The sequence below is a fragment of the Anas platyrhynchos genome, chromosome 2, assembly GCF_047663525.1.
Source record: "Anas platyrhynchos isolate ZD024472 breed Pekin duck chromosome 2, IASCAAS_PekinDuck_T2T, whole genome shotgun sequence".
Lineage (NCBI taxonomy): Eukaryota > Metazoa > Chordata > Aves > Anseriformes > Anatidae > Anas > Anas platyrhynchos.
The window spans coordinates 143046193-143072879 of NC_092588.1; the positions used below are offsets into that span (position 1 = coordinate 143046193).

General features: G+C 39.9%; 1 protein-coding gene across 7 annotated transcripts in view; it reads right to left on the minus strand.

Moving 5' to 3' along the window:
• MPP7 (MAGUK p55 scaffold protein 7) overlaps positions 1-26687 on the minus strand; it is a 149320-nt gene that overhangs the window by 70956 nt on the left and 51677 nt on the right. For all 7 annotated transcript variants that reach the window (XM_027450580.3, XM_027450578.3, XM_027450579.3 and 4 more), the window contains one exon: positions 23591-23709. In XM_027450580.3, the coding sequence (XP_027306381.1) occupies positions 23591-23709 (119 nt within the window). The remainder of the gene's footprint in view (positions 1-23590; positions 23710-26687) is intronic.

The window sequence follows — 26687 nt, forward strand, 5'->3', positions numbered from 1 at the left end:
CTCTTTTCCATCTCAAAAATATATTTTCATCTTCCTTGCTTCTGTGTTCCTTTTGCTATTTGCTAAATACAGATTATTGATGATCACCACATTTAGGCCAACTGCAACCACCCTGCAGCCCATAAGCTCATATTCACATTGCTACTCTGGTCTGTGGGTACACACGCAATGGCCACACATCCTTTAAATCTTATAAAAATGTGAGCAAGCACTAACCCTAAACTTTACACACAGAGTAGGTTCAAAGAATGGTTACTGATTTTCACAAGGAAGGAAGTTGCAGAAAGGACCCAAATCCAAAACAAAGGTTTATTAATAATCAGGAACAGGCAAATAATAAGATGCCAAAGATTTAACAGGAGACAAACTTAGTCTTTTTAACAGAACAACTGGTGTAAGAATATGTGTGTAAGAATACATACACAAATACTTATAACCCAAAAAACACTGTATCAACACCAGTGAACCATACTAGCACATAAAAGACAAGAAACATTTGTGAGAATGTTCTTCCAAGCGCACAGTTGTGCCACCAGTTATTTACAGACACGCCAACACCTCTGGATAACAGCTTTTTTTGCAGCAATGACACCACTCAGTACAAGCAAAGATGATTTTGTGAGAAGTTGGGACTGACCAGCATTCAAAGGCAGGGAGCAATTCTGGAAAACAGAGAGCATCACATCAGAGGCTTCTGTCCAGCTCCCAGCTAAAGTCCCGATCAGGACCAGGGCTTGTGAACGTGAGGCTGCTTCTATCTGTCTACAGAGGGTCTCATCTGCTTGGTCTTCCCAACCAGGTAGCCTGTAGCACACTATAATGCCACCTGTCCTTACCCTCCGTATAATCCTGACCCAGAAGCTCTCTGCCAGCTCCTCCTCCATCCCCACGCATGGCAGCTGCTCAATGACACGGAGGGCGATGCCCCCTCCTCGTCTTCCCTGTCTGTCCTTCCTCCTCCGGGCTTCCTCTCTTGCTGTACACCACATTTGAAGGCTTTTTAAAGGCTGTGGGGAGGGTTTGTGGTTTTCTTTGTTCTTACTTTCGCAGTTTGCTGTGCCATTTAGCACTTCATTATGTTTTCTCTGGGAGAACTATGACAAAAGCACAGGCCTTGAGCCTAAGCTAGTATTTGGGTCCCACATTGTGGCCATCCCAGCTCTTCAGGAACCTTCTGGTGGAGCCAATTATCAATTGCACCTTCTTCCACTTCCCTGAAAGCCAGTTTGTGGAGGAAAAGAAGAACGACACCTCCTACTTCTCCTCCAGGGTAGATATTTTCTGTTTTATTACAACAGCTATTTAGAACCTTGAACTTCAGTTTATTTTAGTGTAACTTAGCACTCCTTGTGCTGGGGCCTGGCCTACGCCTACCAAGCACTACCGAGTGGGATTCGGCAGCACCCTCAAGGGGGTGGGAGGGTCTCTGGATCTGAAGACATACAAATGGGCGTTGTGGCTACATCAGTTGACCAACAACTGACTCCTGTGGTCAGGAAGAACCTATGGAAGCAGAGGTCAGCTAGTTCAGTGAGGAAGGAACAAACTTTTCCCACAAGGGAACTAGAAGAAGTATCATTACAGGCAGCCTGTTCTGCAGCAAAACAGCCACAAGCGCAGGAGGGGGGAGAGACAGAAATCATAAATGAGTCAGAAACCACCTGGTCCCTATCCCTGAGCAAGCTGCAAGATGCAGAAAGATGACACCTGCCATCCAGGCACGCAAATTATCACCTGCTTTCCCTGGTGCTGGGATACTGGGGTCAGCAGGATTTAGAGAGCAAGGAAGCCCAGCAGCTGGCATCCTTGCTAGGGAGCAGGGGATCAACACAGGGATCAGAAAAAGGGCAACAAATCTGCAGCTTCTGGAGGTGGGTTCTGTCACACAAGGTACCCCCTTGAAGAAGATTTTGGAAACGGCCAAGGCAAGCTGAGCACAACTGAGAGAGGTATCCCGTAGCTGAAGGAATTGGCTGTGGTAGAGGTGATCTGCAGCAGCCTGGACAACAACCAGCCATCCAAAGACCCCTATGAAGTCCAGTGCACGTGGTCTGTGTGGGGAAGTTTGTACGGAGCACACCGATGTTGTATGTCAACACTGGCAAAAAGGGACTGGACAGACACTGAGGCATCTGTGACAGACTGGCCGGCCAGCCTAGGCGACCTGAAGAGAATCTCTCTTCCTCATGAATCAATTAATGTCGTGCCTCATTTGTCTGTCTTTCAACCCTGATTGACCTTGAAGAGCAGGGGGCATCTGAGGAAGATGATCGTGACAACGAAAATGCCTCAGAAAGAAGCAGCAAGAACAGCAGCACTCAGAGGTTTACCTGAGACAATCTCGCAGGGGAAGCAGTTGAAATACTATGTGTGCAAGAGCGACCTGTTCTGAGACCAGCATGACAAGGCCACAAAGGCTCTGACAGATTTCATTTGTCTTAAAGAAATCTCTTGATGAAAATCTCAGGCCTGGAAGCACACATCTCTTTTATTTTAAAATAGAAAAGCATCTATTCTACTTTTGCTGTGTTGAGGAAACCAAGACAGACCTGAAGTCAGCAGTGGATGATCCTGGTGATCCTGCTTGTGCTTCTCTGTGCCTTATGCACACTCCCTGCGTACTGAACTGTGTACACTTCTGCATGCACCTTCTCCTATCACATTTCTTTTTGTAGGAAAAAGAACTTCATTATTGCTAAATCCCTAGCTATTGACATTTTCAACAAGCATGTCCTTCAAGAACAGAGGGCATGCCTGCGTATCTATGCCTCATAATACTCCTAATTTCAGAAGGAAAAAACGTCTTCCCATTCTAGTGTCACCAAAGGAACACGAAAGTAAATTATCAAATGCATCTCTTATGTAGTACGCCACCTCCTTGGCTCAAAAGCAATGAGATAAGAGCTATCGACATTAAGAGACATTCATTGGGAACACTTCAGAACAACAGCTATTGTTGTCTTCCCAGTCTGGAAAGCATACTTTAAGCAAGTAAATGTACACCTGTCAGTATGGATTAAATGCAGGAAAAAAAAAAAAACTGACAGGGAGAACTGGTGAGGCTGTTTATATTGGCCATTTTGAGAAGAGACAAGAACAGACAAGAAAGAAAAGGGGTGAATGCAGTTAGGTGTGGGATCAGTGGCACATAAATGCATCAGTAGTATTTAGTCCAGATGTAGTCCTTTTAAAGTCAAAGTCTGGGGTATGAGACTGTTATAAGGTGGTGAGCAACCAAATCCCTCTTCACTACCACGTTCCTGAAAGAATGTCAGTCTGTCTATTCTCTATTTGTGAATGGCAAGGTAGCATTTCCTTACTTAGTGTGTGGTTAAAAGCAAGACCAAGTAAGTACCTTGAAAACAGCGTGCCACAAATTTACATTTGTTTGGGTGCTATGGAACATGTTGGGGTAGCTGATGAAGTGCAGACACATTAATCAGGAAGAAATGAACAGACGTATCCTAAACTTTAGTTTAATATGGAAATTTGACTAATGTAACCTCTCTATATGCACATCCAGAAATTGAACAGAACAATTTCAGAAGGTGACAGAGGCCATATACACAGTGGCAACACCTCACCCAACTCTTTCTTTGCCCACAGCTAGGTAACCAAAGGTAAGTTCTGTAGATTTCTAGCAATACAAAGCACTTCAAGTAAGAGAAACTGTGTTCTGCCAGCAGTCCTTTGTGGCAGCCCCTCAGGGGTGTGAGCAGAGCAAGTACCCCACACAGAACAGCCAGGGCATCTGAGCACGAGTCACTGCAATATACACAATCAAATTATTGCTTAATGGGCAAGTATTTGGGTCTAGCTCCTGCAGGGGAGTGCCCCTAAACCTGGCTCCTACCCCTTTTGGTTATCCTACAGGCACAGGAGCAGCAGCCTTGCATCGGACAGGTTGATGTCTACATCTTGGTACGCTGTGCTGAAGCTCCTGTTAATTCACGGGAGTACTGCCTGTAATAGTTTCCTTCCTTTTTTAGTGCTGTTCCTAATCAAGACAATTTTAATTGGAGAAAAAACACGTGGGCAGGTTGTGGTGTATATAAAACTATAGTCACACACCCTATAAACAGAGTGCTGTGCAGTTCATTCATGCAGTGAGACATACAGCAGGACCTAGATGTTCGGTAAGGATCGGTATTCTCCATCCTACAGAGCATGTTCTCTAATACAAAGCAGGGACACAGGGAGCTTCGAGGGTCATAAAAGTTCACCCAACTACTTGAAGAAAAATCAATTGTACTTCACTGCTTAACTAGCAATGCCCACTCTGAAAGATCTTAACTGCACTTATGGTTAGGAACATTTTCCTAATGTCTAGCTTCTTTTTATTTTGCTGTAAATTGATTTCTAAACTTTTCACTTTGTCTGGGAGAACAAATTATCTGCTTTGTCTTTTTGATCAAAAAAAATCAATCCTCTTTGTCTTCAACAGAAAAATGTAGATACATTTCCAGTCATTTCTAAGCTAGACCTAAACTCTTTCAGTCTCCCCTAGAGGTTCATATGTTGCAGACCAGTGATCATTTCAACTGTTCTCTTCTGAAATTTCTATATTCTACTTAATCACTGGCCATACCTAATCTTGAATAGAGAAAAAGGAGTAATTCTTATGTCTCCTATTTTTACTTCCCTATGCGGAATCTACCTTTCATACTGCTGCTTCACATATAGTTCGCAACCCACCCAAGACCAGTTAGTAGCTTTGTTTCTTAACTATTGATAATCATGAGTATGTCATCTAGTTTTCATAAGGCTGATCACTGTAATTCAAGTAGGATGCTAAAACTACTATAAGGTTAAAGATTAAAATGGTAATTATATGCAATTTTCATTTCATTATTCATTGGCATTTACAAAAGAAGTACTGTAACATCTTTGTGAGTTTAACCCCTTCATAGGGTATCTTGTGGAGTGCTGCCCTTTTCCTCCCTTGATTTTCAAAAGCTAGTGTTTTACATACACACACACACACATATAATTTAATACCTCTAAAGTTTGTCTTGTATATCCCATATCACAAAAAAAAAAAAAAAAAAAAAAAAAAAGATAAAGGACTAAAGAATAGGAAAATTCTGGTCTGAATGAATATGAAAGCATGTGTTAATAAAACTAATACATTAGCTATTTTATTTTTGCAATGTCAAGCAGAACAGATTAAATACTGGCTACAACCCCACTTATTCCTTGCAGAGTTTCTTAAAATGTTTATTTTTCTGTAAGAAACACTTTTCACTTTGAATTCATTGTTCCTTATACAATAAAATAAAGCTGCTATTATATGAGATTTCACAGACTTCATTCAAACACGCTTTTTTTTTCAGTAATAAGAAAAGGTTTTGATGACTTTGCTTATAGGAAGAGGGTCCCTAGATAGACAGAGGAAGTTCAGACCAAAGCCAAACAAGTTGTGCTTGCTCCAAAATAAATTTTCCTGCCCCTTTAGAGCCAAACAGCTTACATGGCTACCGTATACAGTATTTCCAAAATTGTTTTTCTGCACTTTTAACCCTGTTTCTAAAGGAAGGAGCATCAGAACAATTCCAAATTGGAATGAAGCAACTCTCTTGTGTGAACTAAGGACATGAAGTTCTCAAACAGAAATTTATTTTTATCATTAAAAAAAGAGAACAAACAAGAACATCGAACTTTTTATCCTTTGAAACAAGCAGCCTTCAAACAGATGTTCAAATGGATGTTGAAAAAACCCTACAATTTTAATACACTACCCTTCATAAATCTGAAAAATAAGCTCAGCAAGTCCCCATTTGAATTTGTTAAAAGTATACCAATTCTTTTCAGAAAAGCACACACTGCCCTATAAAACCACATGAAATTTAGTGTAAGTTTCAGGAAAAGCTTCAGAAAAGCAATACTGAACTTGGTTAGGCCTCCAACTCATAAACGGCCCTTTCCACTTTATGTCTCTTCACCCTTCTGTCTATATACTGTCCATCAGTGGCACTCTTTGCCCACTCTCCAATTAATAAAACACTTTTATTTAAGTATTACTACTTTAATAAACACTACTTTTTGAGTGAAAGTTTCAGAATGACAAGAAACAGATTTTGGGGTTGGTTAACATCAGTGTTTTTACTACTAACCCTTCCTTTCATGAAGACAATGGCAAGGATTCATCGTTCACAGAACAACAGACCATATCTTTGACCGAAAGCAAATTTCCTCTCTCTTTGCATAAAGATCTTCTGCATTTATACTGGTGACCCAAGGAAATACTTGTGTGCAGCACTACAGACATCGCAAATTGATCGCCTACATCACAGAACTCTCAAAGTCATACAAAGACTGCACTTTACAGTGGTAGTAATAGTCAGGATTATGACACCATTTTTTCTCCAGAGCACATTGCTAAAGAAACTAAGCATCGATTTCCTCATTAAAGGGAAGACAAGGACTTAGGAGGAGCTTTTGACTCCCTTGAGGGTAGAGAGGCCTTGCAGAGAGATCTTGACAAATTAGAGGGCTGGGCGATCTCCAGCCTCATGATATTTAACGAGAGCAAGTGCCGGATTCTGCACCTGGCAAGGGGCAGCCCCGGCTGCATGCACAGGCTGGGGGCGAGAGGCTGGAGAGCAGCCCTGCGGAAAGGGGCCTGGGGGCTGTGCTGGAGGCCAGCTGGCCACGAGCAAGCCGTGTGCCCTGGGGTGCACCAGGGAGGGCATAAAGCTGGCAGAGAGCCTCCACGGGAGGGCTACAAAGATGGCAAAGGATCTAGAGGGGAAGACATGAGAGCCCTGGGTTTGCTCAGCCCTGAGCAGAGCAGGCTGAGGGGAGGCCTCATGGCAGCCTGCAGGAGAGGAGCGGAGGGGCAGGCGCTGAGCTCTGCTCTCTGGGGACAGCGACAGGACCTGAGGGAACGGCATGGAGCTGGGACAGGGGAGGGTCAGGCTGGGGGTTAGGGAAAGGTTCTGCACCCAGAGCTGGTCAGCACTGGGACAGGCTGCTCAGGGCAGTGGTCACAGCTCTGAGCTGCTGGAGTTCAAGAAGTGTTTGGACAACGCTCTCAGACACAGGGTCTGGTTTTGGGGTGGTCCTGTGTGGAGCCAGGAGCTGGGCTCGATGATCCTTGTGGGTCCCTTGTGGGATATTCTATGATTCTATGACTAATCAAGGACACAAAATGTTCTTAGATGTTCTAAAATGACTTCTAATGTGAAAAATATAATAATTGATAACCTTATTTTTCTTTTCACCTTCCAACTTCTGACAGTGAGATGAATAGAGTAACAAGCTACAGCATTTTCCTGACCTAACTGTCATATAAACAACATATCCTTCTAAGTTAATTTTTAGATACAATTTTACTTCATGCAAGCAAGAAAGATTGCAACTCACACTGAAGCCCTTCAGTTATGAGAAACAATACTCAGTAAAATTGCACAGAAAGTAATTAAACACACATGGAATAACCCCTGCTGCAACAATCAAAGAGCTGATGTTTCTGCACTAATTCTAAATACAAAAGTTGAGGAAAACCTTATCTTATTCAAGACACTGAACTTAGACTGATCAGAATATATATACATACATCTACAGTATTTCAATCCCGTATTTTAACAATCAACTTTTTTCCTCTCTTAAAAAAAAAAAAAATCTTCTATTTTTTTCACACTTAAATAGTGTTGTTAACTTCTTTTTTAGGTATCGGTTGACTAACAAAGACTTGCACGACATATACCTAATTAACTAGAATTATTATGTATAAGAAATAATAGAAAGAATTGATCTAAAACATCAGAAATGAAGTCAAGTCTTAGTATCTGACAGATTTTAAAAAATGTTTTGTTTTGTTTTGTTTTGTTTGTGTTTTTTTTAGATTTATCACAAGCTTTTTTTAATGGCTCAAGTATAGTGTTACTGTTCTTATATAGCCCAAAGGGCAAAACTTTTGCTATGGTACTTTAAAATTCAAGATCTTAATAAATTTGAGAAAATGATTTTTTTTCTTTTCTGTAGTCTGTTTTCTTTACTACAGAATAACATAATTGTTCTTGAATTTGAATATCAGATTTGCATATTTCAAAGAAAAAATCTTTTAAAAAAGAAAAATAATTATACTACTTAACATGAACTGAGAAGGGAACGAAACACACTGCATGCAGCTAGAAAGTAAAGAACAGAAAGATGACATCGACAGCTAACTGACTGTCTTCTGTATGCTATCATGAGCTGAAGTCCTTCTAAGCACAAAACATAACAGCAATGACTGTCATCTTACTTCTGAAAGACATTGAGGAAAACTGCAATCCTGAACATTTCATGACATGCCATCAAATTTGATTATCTAATTCAGCAAATTGAAAGAAAATAAAAACAATAATCCATTATTTCCCACTGCTTTATGTTGGTATGTTGATTAGCAAAGAGACATCAAGTGAATTTGAACAGAAATTTACTATATGTCCTGAGCCAATGCTAATACCAATTCTTGTTAAATTACTCCCAGAGTCAGAGTGAGGACAGAAGAGGTAACATGCCAAGAATACGGAGACAGTGCTTAAAACAAAAGAAAAGAAAAAAAAAATCAAAAGAAACAGACATTTTCAAATAAAGAAGCTACCATGAAGTGTTTTAAATGAACAACTGTATGGTCCTGCTTTGTCAAATAACTGCAGATGAAGAAGCTTTAAAGTGAGATTAAACTGAAAGCTGAGAATTGTTGATGAAAGCCTGCTAAGAATGGGAAGAAGTACTGCACAAGAAGAGCAGGTAGTCTCAAAATCACTGCTAGTGGACTTGAAAGAGAAGTTCAGGATTTCATTCAGATGCTAGAACCAAAAGAAGTACGTGCCTAGATAGAATACTTCTCTTCATATACGCCTTGTCCTTTCCTTCAGAAATCAAGAAGGTTATACAAACACTAAGAGGTTCTCATTTGCCCCAAAGTATATTTTACTTGTAAACAATTTGTTTTTGTAATCTTCAATTCTCCCAATGCTACTTTTTAAGCATTCACCACAAATTTGAATTGAGGTCTTTACATCATTACACAGAAGCTAATTTCCAGCCATTTTTCCAAAAGCAAGTAATCCCCACTGTTCTTTTAACAATATAAACCTAAAGGAAAACTTTCTTAACCATGCTTAGCAAGTGAACAGATTTCTAATGTGAATGAAAGCTAAACCGCTCTTCTCATTGTCTGACAGACTTTTTTTTACTCCACTCTCTGTATATCTCAGATTTTACAGAAACGCCGACTGAATATTAGTTAAAGAAAACAGACAAACAGGATTCTCTGTGTGCAGACTACAAAACCTTGGCACAGGCTTGTGCTTTTTCTCTTTCACTCTTCAGGCAGAGCGTGCTACATTTAAATAACAAATAGTTTAGTTTATTCCTGCTTTGTAGTAAACACATCCTTACAGTCCTGTAGTCAATGCAAGTTAGTCCTAGCTCCAATCCCATTCAGGTTGCCTAAATTTCTAATATTACTGAGAAGATTGCTTCTGTATGGTTCATGATGCAGAACTGAGCTATTCAAAACTCAGCAAACTTTAATCAGAGATAGGGACATATATCCTCTGAGATAAAATTAAATATACACACACATATATTTATCAATTAGCACCATCTAGTGGGGTCGGTGCAATTTATGCGATAGGAGAAGTACGCAGCTTCAGTTCAGGTTTTTCTACATTTTCTGCAACATGCTATGATACAGTACAGGTCAAATAATTAATGAAATTCAGATTTAAAAAAAAAAATGTCTCATTTTAATTCATAGCATTATATTACTCCACTAGAAATTACATTTTAAGAAAAGTACTGACACTGAAAGTTGCATGTACATACACATGCAAATCTACTCATGGGCAAAACAAAACAAAACAAAACAAAAACAAAAAACAAACTTTTAGACACTCCTAGACATGCAAAACACAATTACTATTTCATTACTGTTTTCTACTTTGACTCATCTGTTCCCCTATCACAGATTTAAAGATTGGTAGATTTTTATTGAGAAAAAAGCTACTCTGAAGCATGCAAACAATGAAAATAACACTTTCATTTAAACAATAAAAGTTTAAATGAAAGCCTTCATCATCAGAGTATAATTATGTCATAAACACAAGTTTTGATAAAATCGGATCAAAGTGCCACAAACCCAACGCAAAATGCTAATAATTAGAGATGAAATACTTGTGAAAATTTTCAAGTAATTCATTTAAAAGAAGTTCCCTACACTAAAAACTGATACTCAGAGCTAACCATGTTCATGGCTATTTTTCAAAATGAACACTATAAATTGATTTTCTTATCAGTTTTACATTAGAAGCTGGGGGGACTTAAGTTGTGCAACTTCATTATGCTGGAGAATTTCAAATGCAAAAGCTACCCTTAGAAGTCCCCTATGCATCAACTGTCTACAAGCAAGCCTCAAAAACCAAGGCAGCAGCGTGTGAGGGTGCTTAAATGCAACACTGCGAAAGGCCAGGCAGAATCTATCAGCGGCCAACAGGCAAGCTAGCTTCAGGTCTTACTGCTCCCTTCTCTCTGTGCCTGCTTACAATTCAGGTTAAATAAATAAAACAACACAAAATAGAAAATAAAACCATATTACTAAAGTAAGCATGTGCTTAAGAGTACTAGGAGAAGTCACAAGAATTAGTTTAAGCACTTGCTTAAAAGCTCTTGCTTAAACCCTGGCCATGAAAATAACAAAGAGTGCCTACAAGGCAATGATTTACATTCCTATTTTAATTTGTTTTTAAAATAAAAGTAATTGACAGTTAAAAATTTTCCAAACTGATCACAACAAATCAAGTGGAACTTGGACAATGAGGGACACATCCTTGCTGAAATCCAAGGAAGGAAGGAAGGAAGACTAGAAAAAAAACAACAAAAAAACAAAACAAAACACTATACTGGTTAGTAAAGGATGGTCTTCTGTTCTTCCCTACTGTCCCTACTCCATGTGGTGTTACGTGTAAGTTTTATTTTTGTTTCTGAGAATAATGGTAAATATAGTAAAAATTCAGAAAAATAAAATATATATATGAGGTAAATATGTAGATATGCAGAAAAAAAATAAGATCGATATAAACCAGCAATGGAAGATTTCTAGTGAGGATGTTACCGGTCACTGAATCTAAGAAGAGAAGATGAAGATGCCTGCACAGCACACCCAGGTGTCAGGATACAGTTAATTTATTTAAAATAAACAGAAATAAAAATAAAGATATTCTAATAAATAAATTAATACAAACAAAACCAAACAAGAGTTAAAATAAAAGTTAATAAACATATATATCTTTATAATAAAAATAAAGATGAAGACAGTCTCTGAATTTTATTCAAAAGGATTGAGAGTTGTGTCAAGAATAAAATGTCCCAAATAAGTACAACCAGATAATGAAGTAGTGGTGATGGATACTACTATTCCCTCAAACCTTCCTGCAGAGGACAAAGAAACACCAACAGTGAAATGGAATGTGAGTTTTAGGGTAAAGAAGAATGTGAAAAATAATGACAAAATACTGAAAAAAAAGTTCACTAATTTAGGAGAGATTCTTCTCCTCAGCTTCTCAAGTCACTTCACTTCAGGTTTTTGCACCAAACCATCCAAACATGCAAACTGATTTTAACAGAGCCTTCAAATCAAAGCAAACATTCATTTCTTTTTATATCAGGAGTAACACAAATGTATTTGTACAGGTGTAAAAAATTACAGCCTTGCTATAGCTTTAACTTTCGGAAAGCAGGTAGATTCACAGCAGGAATTGCCTAATGACGGAGGAGGCGACAGGAACAAAAATAACAGAGCTCCTACTAGCTGCTACTGTTTTAAAATAGAATATAGTGATTACAAAACTACAAGATCAGAAATTTTATTCTACAAGAAATCAGGATCTATGAAAATAAAGACCTGTGATACAAAAGTATCAACTACTGGGATGCCAAGAGATTTCCTGACAACTTCCAGCTGGGAACTCCCTGCCCTGGCCCCATTTATTTCAAGTAAGATTCACCCAAAGCGTCAGCCAGCACAACTTAGCCTGATTTATATTGCATTTGGACATGCACCACTAGAAATAAATAGAAGTTTTAATAATATCAGGAAGAAGTATGACAAAATCAGGTAATATTTTTCACAATTTTATGCCACAGATGAGTTTTATCTTCAACAGAACAAAAGGAAGAATAACATTTTCTTCTATATTACTCAAAGAATTGCTTTTTTGTACTTAACACATTAAGAAATCACAAATATTTATCCACCTAAACTCAGCTGAAGTTCACTGTATTCCAGCTCAACTAGAATACAGAGAAGCACCCTTTATGTGTATCCATCTTTGGATGAACAGTCTCAGTGAGACTGAGAACAAGAGGCTGCCTTTAACAATATTCTTAGAAGTTTGAGAAATCAGTGGAAAAACTGAAATAAAAACCAGCATGACATTCCCATGGAGAAGGCATGACAGAATGGTTCTGAAAGTGTTAACAGGAATAACAAAAGGAGAATAGATGCACAGAACACAAAGGGAATTAAAGATCTGTCATAGATTAAAAATTCATTTAGCAGTATAAGAGTAAATATAAAATGATCCACTTCTAAATTAACAGACCAATACACATACTCAGAAAACAGAGAGAGAGTGCAGAATTGGGCAAGAAGATGCAATCAAGCCATAGGTCTTCCACAGTGGTTACCTGATACACAACAAGGAAAGAACAAAAGATCGCTTCCCCTTTGGGAGAAGGCAATAATAATAGTAAAACTTGGGCAGATTATTAGTTAGAGTTAGTCAGAAATTGGTAGAAAGCGGATGTTTGGAGATGAAAGAGCACAGGCATACAACTACAAATATTTTGCTGCTTGGCATGTGCTACGGTATGATTTGTAGTTAGCCATTAATGATATACCAAACTTCAATATGGCCAGCTTAGTGTTTCAGCTGCCAGATTAAGATGATTACAATCATGGGTTACTTTCTTCCTAGAATCTTTGAAATGTGGAAATTCCAAATTGTACCGACTTATGGTTTGATCCTGATTAAAGCCGTGTATGTCTGTAGTGTCATTACCAGATTATTTAATCCCTAAATCTCAGCAATAACTGCTCTTTTCCATGAAACCCAATCTGCAAAGTGGATTAAAATTCAAGATACTTTATGAAGATGATATCCATAGTAAATGTAAAGCAGTAAATGGGAAGCTATCCTATATTTAATCGCTAGCATTTACAGCTGGCAGATTTTTTTTTCCTTTTTAACCCTTTAACTTCAGTATAATTGAGGCAAAGTCACATTTGTGAATGGACGCCACTTGTCACTTCACCTTGTGCTTACTGTGACTTCTAGCAGAAGGCAACAGAAAAAGTTTGGAAGAGGCAGGGAGACAATACAGACTTGTTGTCCAATGGACACGATAAGAATGTCTGACCCCCAGCATCCCTACCACTCAATAAATACAACTATTTGTCACGGAGAGTCTCATCATGCCTGAGCCACTGGGGCAGAGAAGAATCGGTGGCTCCCAGGCTCAGAACTTTCTCCTCTCGGCAGCAATGCCTTCATGTTACAGAGCTATGAAACAGGGCGATGGGGAAAGGCAGCAGGAGGGAAATAAGAGAAAAACCAACCCAAAATTGAAGGAAGTGCACATAGTTGCCATAATACACTCTGAAAGAAACAGCTTTGAAGCACAAAATGTATCTTTGCTGACCAGTGGATGCATCAGAGGTGTACTGATGCAGCTAACAGAGTGAAAGTAAGGATAAAGGAATTAAGAACATGAACTAGTATTCTGTAGTAAGAATGGTTTATTTTATTGATTATATTGATTATATTGATTGCCCCTCTGTACTCGGCTCTGGAGAGATCACACCTCCAGTACTATCTTCAGGTCCAGAGGAGGGCCACAAGGATGATCAGACGGCTGGAGCACCTCTCCTACACGGACAGGCTGAGGGAGCTGGGGCTGTTCAGCCTGGAGAAGAGAAGGCCCCGGGGAGACCTTACAGGGGCCTGCCAGTACCTAAAGGGGCCTACAGAAGAGCTGGGGAGGGATTCTTTGCCAGGGGTGAAGTGATAGGGCAAGGAGTAATGGCTTTAAACTAAAAAAAAAGTTGCTATAGAGTAGATATTAGGAAGACATTCCTTACTGTGAGGGTGGTGAGGCCCTGGCCCAGGCTGCCCAGAGAAGCTGTGGCTGCCCCATCCCTGGAGGTGTTCAAGGCCAGGCTGGATGGGGCTTTGGGCAACCTGGTTTGGTGAGAGGTGTCCCTGCCCATGGCAGGGGGTTGGGACTGGATGGGCTTTAAGGTCCCTTCCAACCCAAACCATTCTGTGATTCTGTGATTAATGAATTTAATCATGTGCACAGGTAACTGCATGCTTGTGCGTGTACTTCGCTAACAAACTTTAAGCTGGACCAGTCAGTGTGAGGATACCTGCATCTCAAAGAGCTCATGGTCTGAACCATCGGCTGGGTAAAGCACCGTGGCTTGTTTTTTATGAGAGCTGTTGGCATTGATGTAGGTACAGGCACTGCTCTGCGGTAGCTGCTCTGGCCAGCTCTGCACCCAGAAGAGGCACCCAGCCCCAGCACTGGTGTGACCCACAAAAGGGAACAGCAGAGGCCACCTCCATCGGACTGGGACTGAGAAACCTCTTCATCTTCTGCAGCTGAGACAGATTCCTCAAGTCCTGGGGTCTGCTGCATTTGGCAACTTCCCTAACATCTTCAAACTCCAGCACTGACAGAATACCAAGGATTAAATATGTTATCTACGTCTTTTATACTCTCACTGTCTTAACTTCCCTAACAGACAAGGAATTAATCCAATCTAATCATTGAGTAGATGGGAAGTAGAAGCCTGCAGACATACAGGAGAGGGCACCCTGAGGAAAAACTTGGTCTTAACTAAGAAAAGTGGATCAGCGGGAAGACAGCTGCAAAATACAGGAACATAATGTAAGTGTGTGCAAGGCTAAATTGCCCGCTGAGGCACCAGTGCTCTTTGAAAACAAATTCAAGACAGCTCTAGCTTTAGACAATTCAATGTTTTTAAAACTGTCATTGTAGGAATAGGAAAACTATGGGCAATCTGATTTTTGTGCCGTGCATACCTTATAGCAGTTCAGCTGGAGCAAGCAAGCACGAGACACTCCTCTCCGCAGCATGGAAACAGAATGTGTCACCAAGCTGAAGCTGTTACATCAAAGTCAATCTGTACATCTAAGTTTTGCCAGTGCACCGAAGGTGTAGTCAACTTGTGTTAACTGCACTTTCTAAATTACCCATCCTTGATCTGCACAGACAAGTAAGCATTACATCTTTCATGCTTTTAAATCCCTTTTCTGCAGCACCCTACTGGCTGCTCTGCAGCGTCTGCGCACCACGTGGACAGCACCAGCCTGGGGAGCTCCCATGCCATGGTCTCAACTTCCCACAAGTTATGTTTGAGGAGAATTTCCACTGACATCACCGCACCTGCAAGGAGAGGACTGGATGCTACAAAGATGCACAGGAACAGCTACTAGAAAAGCAACACATGGTTAAGAGAACCGTTTAAAAAAGGGCTTACGAAGGCATAGAAGAAAGAAAAGTAATGGGGAACAGAAAAAGGAAAGATGAGCAAAAACTGTGTGTGTATGAGTGGATTTCATACAAAGGAAAACAGTGAGGATATGTGTAATAGCACATATTGCTGAGCACTACAAATTAACCTCAAGAGGATTATCTGAAGAGAGGATAAAATCAAGGCTTACAAAGATGGAAAGTTAACCTAAGCAGTAGTGAAACATGCTGATAACAAACACAGGCATTTTTACTAAATCTTATTTTTAAATATTTTTATTAAATCTTATTGTATCCGTTTCCATGTTTCAAAAAGATTTTACAGCTATCGCATCCCATCCTTCTTAAAACATTTGTTTTTACACTGCAGAGGCTTGCTTGGGTAGTTAAAACTTTCTGTTCCTAAAAGAAAAATAGCCCAAGACTGTAACAAAAGGAAAAAAAAATGAAACACACCCTCACATGTTCTCCTACAGAACATAATTTTTTTCATCTGCCACAAAAATGACTGCTGGTCCACAGGAAAAGAACACTGGAGAAAAACAGTTTAAAATGACATTATCCTTGGATGTCTTGGATTTATCAGACTACTGAGCAGCTTACGGGACCTTTGATTGGCCTCAATATCATACACAAAAAATGTATCACTTTGGTTAAATAAATACTGCACGAGCTCCGTAAGACAAGAAAAATCTGGGTATGAGCATGGATTTGGGTTCTCAAACTTCCCTTTGGCCTGCTGCAGAAGTTTTGTCACCAGGCTGGTATATCACACCCTCTGCAACAATGAAATTACAGACTATTTTCTTAGAAGGATTTAGATCTTCCTTCTCAATGTCCAGGACATTTTGGCTGGATTTCTGCTACTCTTTGGAGGTTTCCCAGCAGAAACTTTAAATCAATTACCGCTGATCCAAAAAATGCCTCCGTCTGGAGTTTAACCTAAACCGAAGTGTTTTCACATTCCAAAGCACTGATTAATTCACAAGTTTCAAGAAGCAGTCATAGACCAACATTTCACACCTCTGAATTAATAAGCTTATCTGTTTTATTTTTCATTTCAAAAGTTTGTTGGTATACTGTACCTGCAGAAACTTTTACCTAGCCCAGCTTCTCCAGCTTTTATGAGACTAAACTGTCAACAAGCCTGTGTAATTGCTGCTTTGGAAACTGACCTTGGAATTTTTTGTTATGAACAAAGTGGGCTGAAAGGAGGAGATGGTGACAGGAGCAGGACTTCCTTATAAAAACCTAGATGAAAACATGTAAGTCTCTATTATTAAACACATTAGCAGCTCTGATGTAGAAGCTGCAAGATGCTGGGGATACTCGATGTCAAAACTTCTGAGAAAAGTTAGTACGAGACAGCCCATCCTGGAAGATGCCCCATCCCTGGAGGTGTTCAAGGCCAGGCTGGATGGGGCTTTGGGCAACCTGGGCTGGTGGGAGGTGTCCCTGCCCATGGCAGGGGGTTGGAGCTGGATGGGCTTTAAGGTCCCTTCCAACCCAAACCATTCCGTGATTCTATCCAGTTAAATTTCTACCAGGAAGTACAAAATAAAACATAAAAACACACAAGGCAAAACACCATCATCTTTCATCAGAGAAGAAACATTAAGACCGTTCCATATTATAGTATGTGGACACCTTGGGGTTTTAGCTAGGATTTAAAGCAGGAACCCATTTTTATTTCTGTTCCTTTTGCTCCGTTACTACCTGATGTCCTACATTTTCATACAAGTGCTCAGACAAGTGAACGGGGTCAGCGCACACACTTCAGCCAGAAACTCTCCATCTCAACAACAGAAGCATTTGCTCAGTGCCTAGCTGCTGGCTAGCTTTTCCTTACATTTTCCATGGCAACAGTATCAGTCTGAAAAAAGATCCCATAGTATTTTCTATAAAACTTCAATTACCTTATTTTGATTAATCTGATCACTGTTCCCATGGAAATTAAGTTTAAAGGCAGCTGACTGCCTCCAGCTAAGAGCGATCTCTCCACTTGCAGATTTCAGTTGCTGGCTATTGAGCAAGTCTCCAAAAATCACTTTGGCTTCAAAAGTAACACTCGAAATTCACACGGCGTTTCATATGGAGTAACACCTTGCATTACACTTTCTTGAATGCAATAATTTGGATGGCAGCAAAATGACTCGATGCTTCGGGGGTAATTACTCCAAATATCATTGCTAACGGTTGTTAGACAGCATCAGGCTTTCTTACAGAGTATTATTTTTTTCAACACTTTTCATCTTTAAGTAAGCAGGAAGCCTACGAGCAAGCTTCTATTTTGGTGTACAAATTACATGTAGACCATTAGCTACGAATGCTTTGGGTGAGAAGAGCACTGAAATGCCACCACTCCTCCACGTACAGTCTACGCATGCAACCTAAAGATGGTCTGAATTTAAACAACAAAGAACTGCCCCCTATGACCGAGTGCATCAATATTCATGAGCCCAACTACAGTAAATTCCTTCCTCCTTCTTTTAAAGGTGCCCAGCTGCCCACATCTGCACGTTGTTTGGCCTGTCTGCATGACGAGAGCGAGAGCTTTGTTCCTAACTCTGGCCTTGGGTAGGCTTTGCATGCCTGCTCTGACTGAGAGATGTAAACTATAACGTAAGAAGCAAGCTTGCCCGCTCCTCTAGAGCATGAAGAACAATTATTTTTCATTGGCCATGAATTGTTCCCAGCTGCCAAGCACCACCCTCCCACCTCCTCCTCCAGATGGCCAGGTGGTAAATGCTTACTCACACCGCCTTTTCCTTCATTTTTTCCCCCATCTCCAAAGCAAACAGCACTTCAAGAGCTCCCCGTGAATTTACACAACTCCAGCCTATTCCCTGTACCTGGGAGGTACAGCTTTTGAAAAATAAATATGATTGAGAACTCTGCAGCAAGGAACCTGAAGGAGTCCGAGTACCAAAGAGGCATTTCAGTGAACGAGCTATCAGTTTCAATAATTCCACCCACTCCGAGGTGGTCTGTCCATCTCTCCAGCTCCACAAAGCTCCCCTGAAACCACAATCCGCTCCGTTTGATTTAAGGCTGGGTGGCTGGAGCCTGCCAATCTCCAGTCCCACTCACTGACCCACACTTTCAGTGCCTTTTCCAGGCATGCTGCTCTTGGATAAGGCAGCTCCTCTGAGCTCCTCCCAAGGTACCCGTTTATGTCTGCCCTGAAATCAGAAATCCCTCTCACCATTCCCTTCCCGGGTGCAAAGATAAAAGCGACCGAAGCCCCTCACAAACACACCCGGCTGTCTCTGTACAACAAAGCAGTTAACAGAAAAAGAAGTGGTTCTGTGAGCTGCAGAAACAGCTCCAACAATAAGCTCTAAACAATACGAAGATTGTGTAAATATTAGTGCTAGCGAAAGTGCACACAAAGAACAAAGTCATCAGAAAGTAAATAACGTGTTACGAGTAAAAAATATTTTGTGTGTTACAAGTAAGAAATATTTCAATAGCTTGCAGTACAGAAGCAGTCAACATCAACGTCACCAGGCTGCCATGAAGAAAGCCAACTCCATCCCAGCCAGACAGCGCGATCTCCAGCCATTATTCCATATCGTGTCATGCTCAGATCTTTGTCTAATCCATCCTTATCACCCATCACCACCGTTGTAATCCTTTGTCGCCAACACAGCTATCATCCCTTCCGTCTATGGGTCATCCGTGCCAAATGTTCAGAGCAAAGAGACCAGACCAATCAGCTGTCACACACATCAGAACAATTCACAGAGACAAGTCTGGTTCCTCTATATTCTTTTGGAAGGAATATTCAGTTGTGGGGATGCTTGAGGACATGCCCAGGCAGAAGCATTCACCATTCAGGTGTGTGACACGGGAGGTGAATGCACAAGATGTGTGCGGTGTGTACCTGGATTCTGGCTGCAGGACATCTGACGCCTCACGGGGCAGGGGAAGCTGCACCAGAAGACCCCTCCGTGAGCTCCAGGAGAACCACCACAGTTGTGAAGTTTGGGCTATGTAATCACACACTGAATTTGCATGCCAAAATACACTCGGGATACACTCTTGACTATTATAATTTTGAAGATTAGATTGCTTAGAAAAAGCTCTTAGTCATTTTGTTAGTCATTGACACAAACATTAGCACATCCAAAAATTTCTCAGAACTTCAAGCCAAACCACATCCAGGTAAAACCAACAGAAAATTAGCACAAATTAAGGTTCTGCAGGGCCAGCTACCAAAATACTATGCAGTCATAATTAAACCGGACTAGATTCACCAAATATTCCTTACTCTTTCAGTAGCCATACTCTTCTCCAATGCCACATATTGTCTGTTTGGCTTGTTGGATGTCTGATCCCTTCCCTATCAAGGGGAAGAACAATACCACTCGTGGCTTTGTTTTCATAATGCAAAGTACAGCACTGGCTAAAGATCTGTCCATGCTCTGAGCTGGCCAAAGCCAATTGGTAAACTGCAACTGGCTAAAAAGTACATTAGTAGCAACCTAACAGCTCAACTTACTCAGTCTTTGAGCATTACACTCACAACAAGAAACGTTGAAGGCTACTGTGCAAGTAAAAGCTTCATCTTGGAGCTCACCAGACAAACAGTAAAATGTGTCCAGTGCACTAACAGCAAGCAAACACACATGGAAACTCTTGCAGCTCCTCTGAAAATGAGCTAAAGGAGTAGTTAGAACAGATCTTTATTTATACCTTTTCCTCTTAAAAAAAAAAGAGACAAAAACACAAAAAAACGACCACCAACACAACCAGAGTAAACGTGTACTATCCAAAATTTCAGCTAGGTTAGTAGTCATATTTTCTTAGTTCTTTTCTATGAATCTCTACAGAATTACTGGGATCTCAACCATATAAAAAGTAATGAGAAGGTTGAAGATTTTTGGTTGAACTTAAGAGAGTTATGTAATAAGACAAGGAAGTAATAAATTGAGTGAAGCAGAGACAAACTTTGAACATTCACTATCCAGAGCCAGCTTTCTCTTCCAAACTGTCAACAATAGTTGTGGGTTCCTTCTTCTCTATACTTTGCGAACTAAAATCTAATCAACAGATTCTTTTATTGAGAAAAAAGAATGCAAGACCAGTTGCATCGGTTTTTGCCGGTTTTACTTACTACAATAGGAATGTACTGTAGGGAACCATCCAGTATTTGCAGGGGAACGGACTGGATGATCTAATACAACTTTTCCATTTCTGACTTCTTAGAACAGCTCAGCCTGATCCAAGTTCACAAAGGGATTTCTATCCAACAGCACTGAATGAAGAGAAACCCGAGGCAAGGATTTTTCTTTTCAATATCAAGAGCACCAGAGTAGCAAACCATACACCTTCACATACAACCATGCAGAAAACACTGTGACTATTAAATACCCATAAAACGCAGAATATCTGTACAAAGCGGTAGAAAGTTGATTTTATACTTAAACATTTCAAGTAATTTGGAGCGCCTTATCCATTTTAAAACTGAGAAAACAGCTCTGTTCTAATATTTGCAATTATTAAATAGTAAGGTAAGAAGCTCAGTTTGAAATTTTTATGAAGCAGTGTGCCTATTTTAAATAGATTAATAGTAGTGCCTAATTAGTAGTATATCAGTGCTAATTTTCTTTCTATTTATGAAGTTTAAAACCCACAGATACCAGGATCACAACATCCTTGGCTCTAAGACAGTGCTTCTTTTTTATTCCAAAATATCTGCCATCATTCTCTGCTTAAGGAATTAAAAACATTTGTCTTTGCAAGTATGGTTGACTTTAAGAAGTTACTGCTAGGAAAAACAGTCTTTCAAATAAGATACCAGAACCCAGAAAGAAAGGTTTGGCACTTCTGAAGCCTTGTAATAGGGAAAAGCTATGGAAGACGAGATTCTCTCTTTTGCTCTTAGTTTCATTCCAAAAAGCCATGCACTGCCTTCTCTGAAACTTGATAACACACTGGATAATCCTTCTAAAATGTGTTAGAGGTCAAACAAATACTGTAAGTTTCAGACACAACCTAAGGGCAGGAGTATGAACTAGATAACCTTTTAAAAGGCCTTCATGCCTGATTTTCTGTAGCTGAACAACACAGAAATCAAAAGGCGAGGTCTCATAGCCCATGCCATACACTGAGTCAGACGAGATGTTGGTAACAGTCTCAGTTCTTGTAATTAAAAATCTCTGTCTTTTGAGTCAAATTAGTACAGTGCATTAAAGAATAAGTGCTACTACTGAACATGAAAGATGCATTTTCAAGAATTAAATCTATTTGAAGACAGTGTGAGCCCTAATAGGACTTCACCATAACTGTTCACAGGTTAGGAGTTAAATATTTTTATTTGTGGCCCTAAAACTTACAAGATAAATAAGATGGTTGGAATACTTCAATGGCTTCTTGCTGTAACTGCAATGAAATGTCCACTTACTGACCCCCAAAACTTCCCGACTGCCTCAAGAAACCTTTTTCATTCAATTCTCATCCAGTAAGACCAATCCACCCTGCAGTAACAAACAACATGATATTAGGGCATGTGCGAGAGCCCATCTTTTTCAAGATAAGTGTAATAGCTACAGTCATAGCTACAGTCATGCTAACTTTGTTTCCTTTTGGGGATAGGCAAAAGGGAGCAAGTGAATGAGTTAAAAGGTTTTGGTTTTGCCTCAATACAAAATTAAGAGCAAATGTTGAAATTTTAATGTTTCACAGATCCACACTCATTTTCAGCCAGCCTTCTTTAATTCCCAATCCAGAAAGAAAACTAACTTAGCTACTGACCTAATATTTAATTTAGATTCACACGGCCATCAGCCTATATTTGAAACATAACCGGTGCTCCCCTTTCAGTGGTGATCTTAGCAAGCTGAGCAGACAGCTGAATCCAAGCAGCAAGAAGTGTAGGAATCACTGTGCTTCAGAAACTTTGATGAAATTCTTTAGGCAAACGAGTATTGAAAAGCACTCTTCTGCTGCTTGTTGTTTTTGTGTATCTGCTACCAGACAGTACTTTGTGTTTATTTTCATATGTAATTTTGCAGGTAATTTGAAAACTTTGCCCAAGTACAACATTTTTATTTATTTATTTATTTATTTATTTATTTATTTATTTTCCTGGAATAAGATAGCTGAAAGAAAGGGAAAAAGGTGACTTCTAAAATCTACGTAAAATAATCTCAGTTGCTTCGGTTTTAAGCCTCTTCTCACGCAATGACTGACAACTGTAACAAACTCTGCTCAATTATGTGCAATCTGGATATATTCATAGTATGGGTTACCACCACCTACTGACTCCTTTGAGACTTCAGAATTTCCTTACAGCTCGAATTAGCTCCATACTAGAGACCTGAGCCGCACTTACCATGTTGGAGGAGTGGAACGTTTGTAACCAGCTGTTTGGTCCCATTTTTCTTCTTCAAGCAATTTTAACATTATTGGGGTTGCTCTGTGTACTCCCGTGGCATGCTTTGATTTTTTGTTGCTGCTCATTTTCATAGCAGGACACTTTACTCAAGTATTCTTCCAAACTTATTTTAGGTCGTACTTTAGTCCAACATATTTATGTGCAAAACAATTTTAAATGGAGGCAAGCCAATAAAAGAAACAGCTTACTAGAATTTCAGTTGACTTTGTTAAAGGAAATTATTTTAAATTAATGTGGCTACTGAACTGTTGCCATACTTGACCTCAGAAAATATATTCCTTCTAATTTTTGCTGTGAACATTTATTTATTTAAGCTAAACTCCAGGTCTTGAATGTTGACCATAAAGAAGGCTCAGATTTCCTGCTACTATTTCGTACTCTCTTTTTCTAAACAAGGGCAAACAACATATGTTTGCTGCATTAGCATTATACTGCCAAAACATCACTCTTAAATGAAATCATCTATGTATTTTTGGTAGAATCTTATTTAACAACTTCCACCCCTGACAGAAACAGAGTTAAAACAAGGCTGTTTTGTTTTCACTGAGCAAGTTTGATCACTGGTTTACTAGATGGCGCTCAAAACATTTTTCCATATGCTCTTCTCAAAGAGAAACTGACTTAAATGTGGTTTACCTTCACCAATGAATGAAGGCTTTTTTCACCAAACATATCCCAGAGGAAGGTCAGGTCTTCCTGGCTGTCCACATGTGGCTGCAGCTGGGCTGGCAATGCAGCCAGCAGCTCATACAGACCTATAAAATGAAAATAAAACACAGAGTGTAATCTAGGGGTGATCTCATTAATTTCACTTAACAGTTCTGTGTAATTGGCTGCCTGGAGCATGTCATTTTAACTGAATAGGGAGTCTGGAGGACCCAGCACAACATCAACTCGTAGAACCAAAAGGAACATTTTTAAAAAATTACTAAGAAGCAAGCATTAGCAGTGTACTTTTTACCTTGTCACAGTTGTCAAGCTTCTATATCCGTATGTATTTACACAAGGTTACAGAGAAAATTCGTAAAGTTTTTTTTTTTTAAAAAAAAGACAAAACGAGAAAAAAACATACATTCCTTTGCTTAATCGTTATTCCATTTCCCTTGATGTTAGCCAAAGAGTGAAATGAGTCATGAATAGGAAAAACTTCCTTAAAAGAACAGAAACTGGATAGGGTGGTCCATTAAAAAAGGGTTCGTGGTTTCTCTAAATATTTCTTGCTAATATATTGCTTAATATTTTTTTTATCCCGTGTTCAGTAGGAGCCTACAGCAAGACAAAAGGAACTGCTCTGTTTTGCAGCGCTACACCTCAAAAAACAAAGCCAGCACAGCTTTCCCAGAGGCACCCCCAGAGAGCGACGTTTCGGGAACGTTTTGAATTCGCAGGTATCCAGGGCCCTGCGTAGGGTTAAAGCAATCGCTGCTCCCAGTTTTTTGTGGCACACCTCGGCAGCGGGCTCGGAGGGGCAGACAGTAGCGCAGTGTTCCACGGTAGCACGCAGCAGCAAATATCCATCATGCACACAGGCCATCAAGCTGCTGTCCAAGAAATGTAGCAACAGTGTTTGCAGCAGCCCTCTTTAGGGAGGTAACCTGGCACGAGCTGATATCAATTCATAGCACATGTTGAATTTTCCACTGGGATTACTTGGGGTAAAAAGGACAAAATGCCTTTTTCTCCTGTCTGCTGTCTACAAAAACACCAAGAGTCTCCCGGGATCCAAGATACATGGTCCTGCTATTATTTTTAGTCTGACTAAGTGCTGCTGTTCGTCACAAGGACGGATTTACAAGATATTCTACCAGCAAAGAAGGTTATTATGAGTTATAGGTTGCCCATCATCATTATGCCTATTATCTCCCTAAAACTCCATCTCCAGTATTTATCAGTAAACATAATTTCACTGCCTTTCCAGGCACCACACATCCCCTTTCAAAATTACATACAGCACCTTCGGGATCCGATTATTTAATGTTTTTGTCCTTTTACTGCCTTTCAGTAAAATATTCTGGAAAAAAAACGTTCCTTCCAGATACATTCTTTTTGTGGTCCAAGTGTTTTGGTGGTTGACATTCATTTTCTTAGAATCTCGCTTTTATTTAAATCTGCTCTTGTTTATCCTTCAGAAATACTGTAAAAAGAGGATATAACTCAAACCACTACAATTTTGCATGGATCGAAAAAGAAACCCAAGCCTTGCCTACCAAGACTCCACCAATGACTGAACAAACACCCGAGGAACAGAGGGCTGAATTATGAAATATTAGAATTTCAGCACTTTGTTAAAAAAATAATAATTATAACTTAAGAATAACTTTTTCAGAGTTTCTCTGGATGTCACAGTAGCTGAAAAATGACATCAATAGTATTTCAGGTGAGGAATTAAGTACATAAGAAGAACAAATATTAAAACTGCAAAAAAAAAGCTATCACTAATTCAATTTACCGTGTCCTTAAGAAGTTCATTTAGGTAATTAAAATTTCTTTACACTCAGCTTTTATTTGTGCACATGGCCACTTCTGTTAATGTCAATACATTTACGTTAGAATAACGTGAAGATTGTTTAAAAATGGGATGAAAAATTGAAGGTAAGCTTATACTGTGGCGTAAGTGTTCAGGAACAATTCACATGTGCCATTCCGAGGGAAGAAGATACTAACTTCAGCCATTCCCTTCACATTAGAGATGCACAAGAAGATTAAGGGCTTAAATTTCACATATCATCTACTGTCAAACTATTCTATGCTTGTAACCACTGCCCCTCAAACCTTTGATAATTAATTCCCTAGTGAAAGTAAAAGTTTCTTGATGGCCTAATTCTTACGGTAGCAATATGGGGTGAGACTGAATCTGCCCGTAAAGAGACTTGGTTTTATGCACAGAACTGCCTGCAATCCAGGACAGGGTAATCCTGCAGGTGCTTGCATACCTTACGGTTTCCACAACCAGCTCAAAAGTTGCTGTGGGCTTCGTTTCCTCTTAGAGCCCCAAATTCCCCTTCTGGGGAAATGGGTGGCTGTGTCGCAGCAGCCCCATTGCTAGCTTCCACGGAAATGTACCCCCTTTATGCAGCTCTTCTGGAGTTATATGAGGCAGGTGCATTTTTTCCAGTACTAAGGTTATGTTTCAAATGCTGCCCTGCTTTACCTCTGCAGTGCAATGTTTGTAGCTTTCACCCTGAAGGTGAAAAAAAATCAGGATCCAGCTCTTCTCTGCAGCAAAAGAGCCCCGGCCGCCCAGCGTGCCAGGGAACACCGCTTGCCTGCTCCTTACACTCCTCTTGAAACTGAGCATTATGTAGCCAGGATAAAATAAAATAAAATAAAATAATAAAATAAAATAAAATAAAATAAAATAAAATAAAATAAAATAAAATAAAATAAAATAAAATAGCCAAACAAAACTTCAGCAGGAAGAGGACTTGAGGTTTTTAGCTGGAGAGAGCAGATGGTAAAGACCAAAGTTAAAATACTGACACTCCAAAATCGAGCCCAGCTCTACCCTCTTTTTAAACACATGACAGCAGCAGAAGCTGCTGGTCCCTGTGAAGGCTTAGCTTCACATAAGTGCATTTTTTCTTGCTCCTTCTGCAGTGCCCAGTGCCATGGAATCAAAATTTCTCAGATGGGCATTAAGGTTTTGTATATAAAGAAAACCTGTGTATTGTGCTTCTGCCCCTTGCACCAACTCCTTAAGAGCTAGAAGGTGGCATTTTGTTTGTGTCTCAGC